Source organism: Acyrthosiphon pisum, chromosome A1, assembly GCF_005508785.2.
Source record: "Acyrthosiphon pisum isolate AL4f chromosome A1, pea_aphid_22Mar2018_4r6ur, whole genome shotgun sequence".
Classification (NCBI taxonomy): Eukaryota; Metazoa; Arthropoda; class Insecta; order Hemiptera; family Aphididae; genus Acyrthosiphon; species Acyrthosiphon pisum.
In genome coordinates this window covers 125,167,394-125,180,710 of record NC_042494.1, presented here as the reverse complement: position 1 = coordinate 125,180,710, position 13,317 = coordinate 125,167,394, and the positions used below count along the sequence as shown (strand labels likewise).

General features: G+C 27.4%; 4 protein-coding genes across 5 annotated transcripts in view; 2 read left to right on the top strand and 2 right to left on the bottom strand.

The window, feature by feature from the left end:
- Positions 1–816: 816 nt before the first annotated feature.
- Positions 817–3,857, bottom strand: Coq3 (coenzyme Q3 homolog, methyltransferase). The gene is given in 8 exon segments (NM_001162197.2): positions 817–1,067; positions 1,536–1,695; positions 2,042–2,174; positions 2,234–2,337; positions 2,415–2,541; positions 2,615–2,743; positions 3,492–3,705; positions 3,787–3,857. Coding segments are annotated over 7 exon segments (822 nt in total). The 5' UTR covers positions 3,545–3,705; positions 3,787–3,857; the 3' UTR covers positions 817–951.
- A 1,310-nt stretch (positions 3,858–5,167) lies between these two features.
- LOC103309827 (DNA methyltransferase 1-associated protein 1) lies at positions 5,168–7,392 on the bottom strand. The gene is made up of 8 exons (XM_008186284.2): positions 7,009–7,392; positions 6,778–6,941; positions 6,474–6,701; positions 6,311–6,412; positions 6,025–6,234; positions 5,823–5,964; positions 5,610–5,764; positions 5,168–5,546 (listed from the first exon to the last, which is right to left on the bottom strand). Exons 1-8 carry the CDS (start codon positions 7,217–7,219, stop codon positions 5,376–5,378), a joined length of 1,383 nt encoding a protein of 460 aa, XP_008184506.1. The 5' UTR covers positions 7,220–7,392; the 3' UTR covers positions 5,168–5,375.
- A 181-nt stretch (positions 7,393–7,573) lies between these two features.
- Positions 7,574–9,177, top strand: LOC100162874 (BLOC-1-related complex subunit 8 homolog). 2 transcript variants are annotated; one of them, XM_003240512.4, is made up of 5 exons: positions 7,574–7,711; positions 7,805–7,982; positions 8,064–8,171; positions 8,373–8,473; positions 8,589–9,177. In XM_003240512.4, exons 1-4 carry the CDS (start codon positions 7,666–7,668, stop codon positions 8,434–8,436), a joined length of 396 nt encoding a protein of 131 aa, XP_003240560.1. In that variant the 5' UTR covers positions 7,574–7,665; the 3' UTR covers positions 8,437–8,473; positions 8,589–9,177. The 2 variants fall into 2 exon arrangements, with proteins under 2 accessions (XP_003240560.1, XP_001952541.1); XM_001952506.5 differs by lacking the exon at positions 8,373–8,473.
- Positions 8,634–13,317, top strand: part of LOC100167697 (DNA excision repair protein ERCC-6) — a 19,106-nt gene continuing 14,422 nt past the window's right edge. Inside the window, exon 1 of the mRNA XM_029488250.1 lies at positions 8,634–8,746. The gene's annotated coding sequence lies outside the window, so the exon portion shown is untranslated. The remainder of the gene's footprint in view (positions 8,747–13,317) is intronic.

Genomic DNA, 13,317 nt, shown 5'->3' with positions numbered 1-13,317 from the left:
GGGGGAGGGGGTCATTAATAAATAGCCAATTTTAATGCACATCATTACAATGTATACAGTTTACAATAAAGGACTTTAAAACAAGTTAGGGCCGTTCTTACAATGTCCGGTTAAAGTTAACCGGCCGAATTCTGCCGGTAAAAAAATCTGTTATCAGTCGGTTAGTACTAACCGACTCTTAACCGGATATTGTAAGAACGGCCCAAGTGTAATTATTCATATTAGTAATCCACAACAATTCCTGTGTAAAATATGTAGATTTAATATTTTTCATTAGTTTATTATTGTTTTATACAATATTATAATATTACATTTATTTGTATATTATATAACAGGGTTAGGACTGAAAACATTTGCATTTGCATACTGGATTTAGGAACAAACAGTGATGCTTAATACATTTTATTTTAGAGAATAGAAATTTGATTTTGTATTTTTCAAGGATTTTTTAATTTAATAGATTTTAATATTTTTTAGTACCATAACTAGTAAATCCAGAGCTCGGTAATAAAATTATACACAAAATAGTAAAAACATACAGTTATAGAAACTATTATCGTTATCTAATTAATGAATATGATTTTTAATAAAATTACATTACTAAAAAAAACGAGCAAAATTATGTTTTTTGCTAAGTATTTTTTACTTGCTTACATATAGTTATTAACTAATAGAGTCTAATATTATTTATTTCTCATGAAAAATATTTAAATTTAAAACATATTATTTAATTCAAGAAAAATAATAGCATTCACGTGTTATATTGTTCAGATTATCGTAAAAAGGTACTAGTACATCTAATATAAAAAAAATAAATATAAACAGAATTTCAAATGATTTAATTATAACTTAATGATTGTACTATAATTGTAACAAATATATTTAAACAAATATTTATGCATCATAGTAATAGTTAATACAAAGTAATAGTTAATTTTAGGTGATAATCTACTATGTACTTTTTACTGCATGTAAGGCATAAGACAAATCAGTCGAGTCAGTCCAACTCCATCGGTTTGTAAAAGGATCATATGAAAGTCCATTAATTGAAATAGTATCACATTCACCTAGATGAACAAAGTTAAACCAACAAAATAAATAATATACATGTTTTAACTAAAAGATGATAATATTTAACATTTTATGATGTAGTAATAAGTATGCATTGTTTAGGAAAAATATGAACATTGTTATCGAACTTATTATTATTTTTATTGCATATTAAATACACAGTTATATAGATTTAACGCATTTAATGCAATAGTGTATATCATATTTGATTCTACTTGTTGTGACACTAAAAAAAATTTAAAAATAAAATATTTTTTGTAGGACTTGCATGTACTAGTAAAATAATACTAATAAGGAGAAGCTAACAGAAAAAAATAGTTTAATTGTAACGTTAAATAAATTGTAGTGCATTTAATAACAAAGCACCTGATGAAAATTGAGGTCATTAAGTACACGCAGACAATGTCAAAAACGTCATCAGGAAACATGTTCCATTACAAATCATACAATAATTTTATACTTACAATTATTTTCTAAAATTGACTGCAATTCATGAGGACATATGAATTTTTCCCATTCATGAGTACCTTTTGGTATGAAATTAAATGTTTCTCCTAACATTATAACGCTCAACCATGAACAAATCGTTCTATTTGGGGTTGTTACAAACAAAGATCCTCCAGGCTGTAAAAAAGAATACAAAAAAATTTTTTTTTTTTAGTTGTTATTAATAAGCAGTCACAGCTTAAACCAACCATATTTGTTTTGCAACATTTTGAACAAAATTAAGTATACTCTGTTCATCATAAGAACGAACAGTTAAAATTATACATATGACACATAAGTAGCTGTACTTTTTAATCCATTACATATTAGGCATTACTTGAAATGAAATTAGACAATATTTTGCTATGTACAGTTAAATTCCTGTGACATGATTTTGATGAATCAAAGTAGAGGTAAAAATTATTTGCTATCAATAAATTCAACTATTCAAGTTGGTACACAAAAATAATTTAGAATTAGGTACCTTTAAACAATCAACACATTTTGTTAAGAAGCCATATTTATTGGATACATGCTCCAAAACTTCTGAAGTTACAATAGCATCATATGATTCTGTGTTTGATAGCACATGCTCTTCAATTGATTCATTAAAATATCTAAAAATAAAAATAAAAATATAAAAACCATATTAAGTGAATATTTTTTGTCTAATTACTTAATATTTTTGTTTCTAAGAATAACAGAATGATCATTGGCGATTGTTATTAGTTCTTTACTGGGATCTATTCCGGTCACATTACCGTCAAGACGTGCTAATGCCTAAATATAGATATAAGCTGTTAAAGTTTTTCAATTTAAAAATGTTAACATATTATATTTAAAATATTAAACTATACCTCAGTTAAAAGTCCACCACCACAACCGACATCAAGTATTTTTATATTTTCTAGACTTTGACGAGTGCCAATGTTTTTTGTTTCAATTTTTTTCATATTTGTTAATCCATTTATTATAAATGAAACTCTAATTGATGTTAATTAATTAACAGTATAATTATTACACGTTATTACTCTTTATACAGTTAATTATGAATTACCTTAATGGATTAAAAGAGTGTAATGCATTTAATGGTCCATTACTGTTCCACCAATACTCTTTCATGTTGGAATGGTGTTCTACTTCATGAGCATTTACTGTTTCTTTTACATAATTTTGCGTTAAAGTTCTGAAATTTCAACACATTTTAAAATAAGTTAAAACACTGAACATAATATTGTATTATACATTCTATCAAGTTATAATTTCTAAACACATATTATAATATTGCCTGTAATCTATATGTTTATTATTAAAGTATTCATTACAGTAAAATAGAACTGTAAAAATGTGGTCAACAATTTGATAAGTATCTCTGCTTTATAGACAACTAGACAAGTATCGTATATTAGTTTAAGGAATAAGAAGTATGCCTAATGATAAGACTGAGCATATTTTTTTAAGGGGCAATGTATAATTTATATAACAAATAACATGCAATCAACAATAAACACAAGGTGACGTCACGTAAATACATTTATTCTTATGCAATGCAGTATGCAAAAAAACACAATGCGATGCACTTCCGCAAACTAGGATGAAAAAACGATTCATGTTGAGCATACTTCTTATTTCTTATAATTACTATATAGACAAGTACATATTATATAAGCTCTGATTTGAATATGAGTGTTTTCAGTTTTGACATAGTACCTAGGTATTATCTATAGGATCTTAAAAGGACATGGTTTAACACATAGAACCCACAAAATTCACTTAAATATGTAATTGTATCTAAGTAGCTTAACATAATCAATACTATACATAATATATTGATAATTAATTAAATACTTAACACCTACGTTAGGTAGACAAATACATACGAAATAAAATATACATTTAACTTTTAAGTGTAATTAAAATTGGCCAATTTTTACCTGAAAATAAAGAAAGAGTTTGAAATGTTTGTTTTCTTTGCTATTAAATTCATATTGGAATATTAAAAAAACTCATAAAATTTTTTAAATATCAAACTCAGAGCAAATATAGAAGTAGGAATAATTTTAAACTTAAATTTGTATTTTGTCAAAAATGTATACAAGATGTTGAGATACGAGCAACTGTGCAGCAACTCATGACAATTATTGACAACTGCAAAAAATATTAAAATGTAAAAACTTTAAAATAACTCTGTGCTCTGATGTTAATTAATAATTACTAATTAGTGCTCACATTTATATTATGATTATTAATTATATGAATATTGAATTCTGTGAATTGTGATGGACTGTAAGTGTTATCCACAGATCTGTGGTGTTATCACATCTGGGCTACAGGATAATATGATAAGGCATATTGTTATATTGATAACAATCATAAGCAAAGGTCGAATCACGGTCTTAGAAGATGATTAACCGTGGGTCGAATGAAAAAAATCTGTTAACTAATAGGAGAAGGGGAAATAGCATGACAAAATCATAAACATATAAATAATTTATTTATATTATGTCTACGGCACGGACTAAGATATCTTGGTCCGTGGTCTATGGATAAAATGGATTTAGGGCCGTTCTTACTATTTCTGGTAAAATGTTACAAAAAAAATAAGAGACAAGAGTACAAATTATAGCATAATAAATTCTTGTCAGTGTGACAGTGTGAAACCCATTAAAATTAACACCTCTATGGTAATTTTTCAACTACTGATTATTTGTAAAAATAAACGTCGAAACATGTTCAAAAATATATTTTACATTGAAACTGGGAGAACGGTTGGGAACACGAGTACCTAACACGTTTAGGTACACATATTTTCAGACACCAAAAATGAATACAACTTTTAGGTACATCATATTTTTAAAACAATACCATGTTTGGGCACAACTGAGAATGATTGGCTTAGTCTTAGTATGTACTTAATAAATTATTTACTATATGTGAAATGCCTCTAGTCTCCAGGACACCCACCACCCTTTAAGCTGGGGCACGTCCCTCAAATAATGTCTTTTGTCACGCCACTGGTTATACTTGAATTCAATGATAAACCATTGCATAATTGCATACAAACAACGATTCCGAACGGAGACGTTGTGTCATCCAAGCATACTTGTATAAACAATCAAATTTAATAATTATAAAAAAATTAATAAAAATCGAAAATTAGTTAGGTGTACACCGTTAAAATTCTGGCCATAAACAACAATATTATCAGTATTTATCGGGTGTAGGCATATTATTTCATTTGATTTATATGATGGTAATCAAAGGCAACTCAATATTATACCGTACGATTGGTAGTATACCTAAAATATCTTTTCTATGATGACTTGTTAGTTGTTATTAATTATTACATTACAATTTACAACTATTATAATTTAAAATATATTAAATTAAATTAATTGTATTTTAGTTTTATATATGATAACCGTCTGTAATAGGGTCATAGGGATAGGATATTTGAGCATTCATGCTTTCAAAAATAATAAAAATGTACTTAAACTATTATTATCTAATATTATGCAAGATACAATTTATTTAGAAATTATAATTTAATATTTTAAATTCAGAAGGCATTGTTTGCACTTTGCAATACAATATTGATTAATCAATAATGTCAATAATAAAAATGTATTTAGTAAACCTTAATAATATTTATTAAAATTGTTTGCTATAGTTATGTTATACACAAATGTCATAAACTATGTCTTATAAAAAAATGTAAGTAAAATGTAACAGCATTATCTACAAGGAAAATTTAATACAAAGTAAGTATAGTTAAATAATAAAATCAAATTGATTTATTATCATCACAGAATAATAAATTATATTATATCTAAAACATTTTTAGGCAGAAGATTAAGATCGGTATCATCTTCCATTTCTTGGTCATTAACTTCTATTTTTATTTTTATTTCTGGTACTTCTTCATTCTCTTCTTCGTCAACACTTAAACTAGCCATCTCTTCCATAAGGTGGGGATCAATTTTTAAAATCTATCAAATAGTACAGATATTAAATGTTTAGCATGTTTTAATTACTGTTAGCAAATTACTTACCCCATCAGGATTTAGCGTTTCATACTGATGTTTTAATGTTTGCAGTTCAAAATCACTTGAGCTACAAGCTGCCTTTAATTCATTCAACAATACAATTTCATTACGCAGGTCATTGTAATTCTGGCATATGTCTTCAGTTGGAATGGGATTTAATTCTAAAAAAAAAAAAATTAATTATAATATTATTTTAAATAACTAAATTGTAATACATACTAATTTTTAGTGACTCTAGAGCCTGTTCGACATTTTTGACTTTTTTTTGACTAACATTAGCTGGTATTTTCATTCTTTGTGAACGAGTAGACACGCCACTATTTTTAATATCCGGAAATTTAATAGTAGTAGCTTCAAAGTTCTATAAATTAACATTTTAATAAAATTTAAGTTTATGAATAAATAAATTATTAAACATTACATTTGGATCAACTCTGGTTGGCCTGACTGGAACAGTAACGCGTTTACGGTGATGAGTTGTTTTTTTGTCAATTTTCAAACTTTTTCGACTATCATTTTGTTTATCAACAGCACTAATTAATTTTTGTAGATCTTGTGTCTTACGGTCTCTATCACGTTTCCGTGCTTCAATCTTACGCATTTCTTGTATTAACATTTGTTCCTCCTCTATCTAAACATTATCAATTTTATTGAAATATTATAAACATGCACAAAATTGTACAATGCTATTGTATGTTAATAAATACTTGTTTAGGAGTTCTACTATAAAGCCTTTCAAGTTGTTGTTTTCTACGAGTTTCATGTTCGGCATCATACATTTTCGATTCATTGACACTCCCTCCTCTAATCTAAATTAATAAAAACAAATCATTGGTAAGTACGATTCAAAAATAATTTATTGTCTACAACCTTTGTCAGCGTATTACACACTGAATAATATCTATCTTTCAGATCCTCAATAGATCGCTTAACGGTGTTCTCATATTCTCCAAGGTTCCATCTAGCCTGAATGATTATAAAACGTAAATCAAACCATTCACACATGTCAAAAAGACGATCAGTCTCTTCTTGAGTCCATGTTTCTGACACTAAGTGTTCTTTATACTCAATATCTGTGTACTTGGGTATTTCTATTTTCTATTTAACAATAATAATATATTTATACACTGTGTAAAATGTAAATGAGCAATAATTTAATCTTTACAAATAATACCTTATTGAATTTAGCAAATGGGTACTCTTTACCCTCATCGGCAACTCTCCGCCAATGAGAAAAAGAAACATTATCTGTCCGAGCTGGGTTGGTAAAAGGAGCCCATACCCAAGGACGAACACGTCGCATACCCAATCTAGCTTTTTGGAGCTTATAAGTAGGACCTAAACAATTAAATGCAGACAGTTAACAATATGTAGTAAAATTGATTAAATCAAATAAAACAATTACCAGTTTCAGTTTCAATAACAGGTGGCACATCCTTCTTATCATTATACAGTAAGGCAAACACCTCACGAGCCATTCCTTCTGGTCTACGGGTCTGACGATTACCTGATGGTAATGAGATTTTCTTTTTGTGTGTACCAAGTATGTCTTCTTTAGATACCTGAGGAGTGGGTCCCCTTTCTATGTCCATAATATCACGAATATCTTCAGTCATCTTGAACGATTTCAGTTGGCAAATGTCAAAATATAAGAAATAAGAAGTAATAAGTAGTCAGTACTACAGTAGTGCAGTACTATAGTAGTTACTATAAAGTATAAATTATAATTTGTATTATAAATATTATGATATTATAGTATTTACAAACTTTGTATTAAATTCACAGATATAAATTATAAATCTGTGATTAAATTTCAATTTTGTAATGATATTAATTCTGTGATTATAAAAAGTTTATCTAAGACCACGAATGTTGTACCAGTTGTACCATAGAATATTCTGTGACCATTCTATATGATAATACGATAATACCTATCTACTAATCACGGATATAGATACTATAATTAACTACCATATAACTTCCATAATATATAAATATACCATAATAAACCATCAAATTTTGATTTTTGAAAACCATTTGATATTAGGTATATATTTTCATAATGACAGAAATGCACGACCCCGACCTACAAAATAAATCAAGACGTGGTATGTAAAATGTACATATTATAGTTTTATATGTCTGCAGTAATCACATTTAATTATCTACATTATTTTATGTTTGTTTCGTTTCAAAATAAGCCACTGGAATTTTGTCAGAAAATCTTCATTTTGTTGCAAACGAACCATCCTTGGCGTTTTATCGACTTCAAGAACATGTACGGAAATCTGTACCTCCTATGATAGAAAAACGAGTACAAGTTCAAAAACTTCATAAGGAGTTACAGGGACACTATTATGATGTGGAATATGCAATAGGGTAATAATACATTTTTTCACTTTTGGATTAATTAATAATATATTTTTATGAGTCTTATTATGCATCGGTGTTGTAAATTAGAGCTATCAATTCAATTAAGAACTGCGAAGAACCATTGAACAATATTCAAGAACAACTTAAAAATGCTTTATTTCTTAGTCAACAAATCAAGTATGAGCATACTAGGCGGTGAGTCACATTTCAGTTATAAATATTCATATTTTAAAATGTCAAGTAGGTACTTCTCTAAAGTGTATACTTATAGTTACAAGTACAAAATTCAATGCATGCTTTTATCAAGATTATTTTATGATTTGATTTTGCTTTATTATGATTATCGAGACTTCTAGGCATATATTTTTTTTATATGTATATTATAATATTATGTAGATTGAAAACTTCTCAAATAGACAATGATGCACAGTCCAAGCCTAATAAAAATGTACCAGTATGATTGTTTATATAGCGTGTGCTTACTGTAGATCTATCTGGTAAGACTTTTCTAGTTGGATGTCGATATTCAACCTTGAGCTTATTGTTGATTTTTTCTTAGAATTACATATTATTCTGTTTTAATAATTGTATTTATTTATTTTGATATTTTAGTGGAAAATCTAAAAAAGATTCTATGTATAAACGGCTATCTGCACACTTGACTACCACTCTAGACCTACCTGAATTACCAGAAGCTATCAGAGATACAGCCAACAAAGTAGAATCTATGGTGAACAGTGCACGACATTCTAATATATACTAATAGAGATGTAAGTCTACTCATATGTAATAATAGTATTACAAATTTGTAATGTGTAATGTGTTTAGTAATAATAATAATAATAAATATGGTAAGTGGTCACATACTGTGTATATATGTATAGTTATGATAGACCCTAACACTATGTAGTGCTAGAAGAAACTAGTAAAAAAATGGCCATAATAATAATAATTTTTCACTATAGCAGTAGTTATTCATAAAGGTTAGATAATAGTATTCGATGGTTCATAATTTAAAAATAATAAATAATTACAAAATCTATAAAAGAAAAAAAAATCAGTTTTTGAAAAGTAACTTTTATAAAATTATTAATATTATTTAAAAAGAGTATAAGGCTGTATAGTAGTAACAAAGTAACACCGTTAACCAATTATGAATGTTTCTTTTTCGAAGGCGCATCTCACACTGTACACATATATTATATTTAAAAATAAAATCACACAAATCAGTTGGGTAGGTACTTGCCACTTGGGTAGAACTTTAGATGTAGCTGATCAAAGAAATTGTTTTAGATATATACATACAGGTAAATATATATGTAGACATTTGAGGCATTTTTTGATAATTCATTAATTATTTATGTATTGGGAGGAAATTAAATCTCTGTAAAAATTCCATAGTGCGATACCAAATAATTTTTAATGGATCTTTAGATATTGTATTGTAAAATCAGTGTATACATTTATTTTACCGAAAATATTCAACAGTTTTATTTATTATACTTTTTGTAAAGTTCTAATCATACTAAACATAACACAACAATCTACAGTTTATGGTCTAATATAAATTTATTAACTGATTCTGTCATTAAAATTTTGTTGATTTTGAAAGTTAGCTTTACTACACAATACATTTTTTTATTATCCTATCTTGTATATTATAATTGTTAAGCTGCCATAATTATATTAGTAGCTAGTCCATGTAAACCATCGTTAGAATTGCAACATTGTTTTTTTTTTTTTTAATAAAAAATTGATCAACAAAAAATACTGAATAATGTTTTCTTTATTTCAATGAGATTACTAATTGTTAACTTTTCAGGGTCAAACAAAAAATTAGTTCATAATATTAAAATTAAATCAAGACATCACAATTACCATAAAACAGTATGAGTAAAAACTAAAACACATTTTTTTTTGTTTAAAATAATATTAAGTTATTATTTTTTTCTTATCAAATATTAACCATTAATTTCATTATCAATTTACTGAAATTTATTACACAGTGTAGTCAATGACCTATCAGCTATTTTTTATATGGAACATTAACTAGACTGAATCTATTTTAGTCTTATATAATTTACTAAAAAAATTGAAAGTACCTTGCGTGTTTGACTTAAAATTGGATTTATAGACTGTATAATGGTGTAATGCGTAGTGGATAGTTGTCAATCACCCATTAAACGGCAATTGACATTAGACATCAATGAACAATGATTAATTATTATTTTATTATACATTACCAAAATAGACTATACAAAATGCTATTTTTTTTTTTTTGATATAATATCATAAAAATTACGATTTGATAGATATAATGTATATATGTTTAGTAGAGGGAAGTTAATAAATAATGCTCACACTGTAATCTTCTGCATGATCTTATACTAAAGTAGTGGTCTTATATCATTATATGATGTAGAATAATAGATCATAAGCAACTTTGATTTCAGTAAATGAAAGTGATATTCCAATGTTCCAGTAAGTTCTAACAATTTTATAATGTCTTAATGTTTTAATAATTAAACATAAAATACTATATTGCTGAACAACCATACTTAGATCAGTAAAGATGATAAAAAAAATATATAAATATAAAATGCAGCGCTATATCGGTGTACTTAGCTTTGGAACTAGTGATGGTAAAATGCTATTTATTTAGCAATAGCTATATTATATAGCATTTATATTATTTCTAATGATATTTACACTGCTACTGCTAGTGGTATTTCACTATTTGGAACTAATTTCGCCAGGGTGGGCAATCCACTTGTGAATTGGATAATTTAGCACTTGGTATATTTACAGACGTGGCTCAAACTAAACTTTCCCGATGTCTTGGGGCAAGTAGTTGTTGAGTCTTTAATAGTTATAAGTAGGGCCCGGATTTTTATGCGAATGCATATTCTTCTACATTTGACGTATAATAATTCTGATTAAATATCTTGATGTTTCGTAAGACCTAGATTCTACTGTTAATTTTTTTTTTGCATATTTTTGCATATTTGCATCAAAATGCATAATAATTGCATATTTAGGGGAATTACATTAAATGTGCATATTTAATAAATAATTAATAAAATATTTTAAATTGTACTCAAAGTTTGATATACATGCCGATTTTGCCCGATCGCCGACGTTCCTGACAAATATAATTCGACTGAATAAAAAAAAATATTTTATTTTATTTATATTATTTAATGATAACTCGATCAAAAATGAACTTTCGATAATTCTATCAAATTTTCAATGCGTAACAGACACTATCACATATCTAGACAAATCGGGTGTCAATCTTGGAAAAAGTCTAGAATTGGTTCAAAATGTAGAAAATAAATTGAGTGAAGGAGGACGAGGTATTGAATTTTCTAAAGTTAAACTATCGAAAGTATTATCAAAAAATCCCGAATTATCACAAATAAAAAAAATTTCCGAAATCATAAGCGGAGACATAAGAAACGATGATGAAGACCTTGCAGAGTTATCACCAGAAGATATTTCTTGTTTCAAATACGCACCCATTGTGTCAGCAGACGTGGAAAGAAGTTTTTCGAAATACAATAAGATGATGCTATACGCGACAATCGTAGAAGTTTTCAATTTGATAATTTAAAATCACATTTTGTTACATCATGTTGGTACTCATTCAACAATTATTAATTAATACACATTTTTATGCTTTATACACATTTAAAAAAAATATTTAAATTGTATTTTTTTTTTCACTTAATACTATATTTTTTAATTTTTTTTAAATTTTGAATTTTTAAACAATACATTTTTTTGCATATTATTTGCATATTTTTGAATTTTTGAGTGCATATATATGTGCATATTTAACAAAAATTTTTGCATAAAAATCCGGGCCTTAGTTATAAGTACTTATAACAATCAGTGTGCCGTTCGTTTTGATTAAGCGTTGCATACTCTAACAGATTTTAGTTTGATTCCCCTTTGAACAGTGGCTTGTCTGTACTCTTTTTCAGACAAACAGGTTTAAGAGTGTGTTCTCGGACGGTTTTCAGTCTTCCGTAGATCGTCTCTTTCAAATGAATATGCTTGAGCAATGTGTACTCGATCAATTTGCTGCCTTGCTCCACGTTGCTTGTCTGTTACAGACAAATTGGCTTGAGAAGTGGCAGTGCATGCCTGAACTGTTTCCATTTTTGCTTCCCGTTGCTTATTTGTTTCAGACGAGTTTGCTTGAGTAAAGCGTACTCGAACTGCGTCCAGTTTTGTTTTCCTTTCCTCATCTGTTTCTAAAGCTAATTTTGCTCTTGATGTCTCTTCCTTTTTGCTTGTGGTGTATATCAACCAATCGCTGTTCGTTTGAGTGGCATAATTGATTTTGAACTGATGCTAAATTAAATATTGAAAGTCGAAACACGATTAGATTTCACCCCTAAAAATACGAACTCACAATTAAATCAGAATACCTGGGACCGGCCCAACATGTGATCTACCGTTAAATGGCTATCTACAATAAAGTATTGTAGGTAGATTGTGTGATCTACCAATAACAGATACCTATATTTCACACTATAGTGCCTACTATGCCCACTATACCTATATGACTATCGATTCGATATGGATTTTACGACTTAAACCTATATAATTATCGATATGATATGGATTTTGTGACTGTATTGTATTTTTAAAAATCATTTAAACACTCAGTTACCATTTTGCATTTGTTCATGTCATTTCGTTTATAGGTGAATTTTTTCCATTTTTTTTCACGAGTATAATATTTTTTAATTTAGTTAATTTAGTTTTCTACCGATTTGAAATGAATTCTACTACAATGGGATATTTATACAGAAATATAATTGTTGATGAATTCAAATGCGTTGAATATTTTAAAAGTAAAAACCTTTTAAGTAATAATCGTTTGGTTTGCTCAAAAAATAATATTGATGGCACCGAATGTGGTTGACAATTGCGTGAAACAACAAGGTCCAGTAAAATGACATTCAGACGGTACTTTTAAAAAAAATTTTACTTTTGTAACAGTTTGAGATAACAAGGTTACTTTGAGGTATTAGCAAGGCTGGGCATTAACGAGTTAAAAAGTTAAAGTTAAGTTACTTTTAACTAAGTTACTTAACGAGTTACTTTTTTTTAAGAAGTAACTTCTATCTTAACGAATTACTTTTTTTTTTAAAGTAACTTACAACTTAACTCGTCAATTCATTTTATAATCACGTTAAATTATATACTTTTATAATTAATTTGATTATTAATATTTAGTTCATAGTTGGTAATAACAAAGTAAAATTTAAAAGTTTTACCATCACTTTGGAAAACTTTTAGTTAAAAAAATAAAATATACAAATAATTT

Bases quoted from the DNA above. Each gene is read 5' to 3' on its own strand.
- LOC100162874 (XM_001952506.5), top strand. From the start codon at position 7,666: ATGACAGAAATGCACGACCCCGACCTACAAAATAAATCAAGACGTG. The intron at 7,712-7,804 runs GTATGTAAAATG...TTTCAAAATAAG, and splicing joins ACAAAATAAATCAAGACGTG to CCACTGGAATTTTGTCAGAA. The intron at 7,983-8,063 runs GTAATAATACAT...GTTGTAAATTAG, and splicing joins GATGTGGAATATGCAATAGG to AGCTATCAATTCAATTAAGA.
- LOC103309827 (XM_008186284.2), bottom strand. From the start codon at position 7,219: ATGACTGAAGATATTCGTGATATTATGGACATAGAAAGGGGACCCACT. The intron at 6,413-6,473 runs GTTGTAGACAAT...TTATTAATTTAG, and splicing joins TGTGTAATACGCTGACAAAG to ATTAGAGGAGGGAGTGTCAA. The intron at 6,235-6,310 runs GTATTTATTAAC...GATAATGTTTAG, and splicing joins ATAGTAGAACTCCTAAACAA to ATAGAGGAGGAACAAATGTT.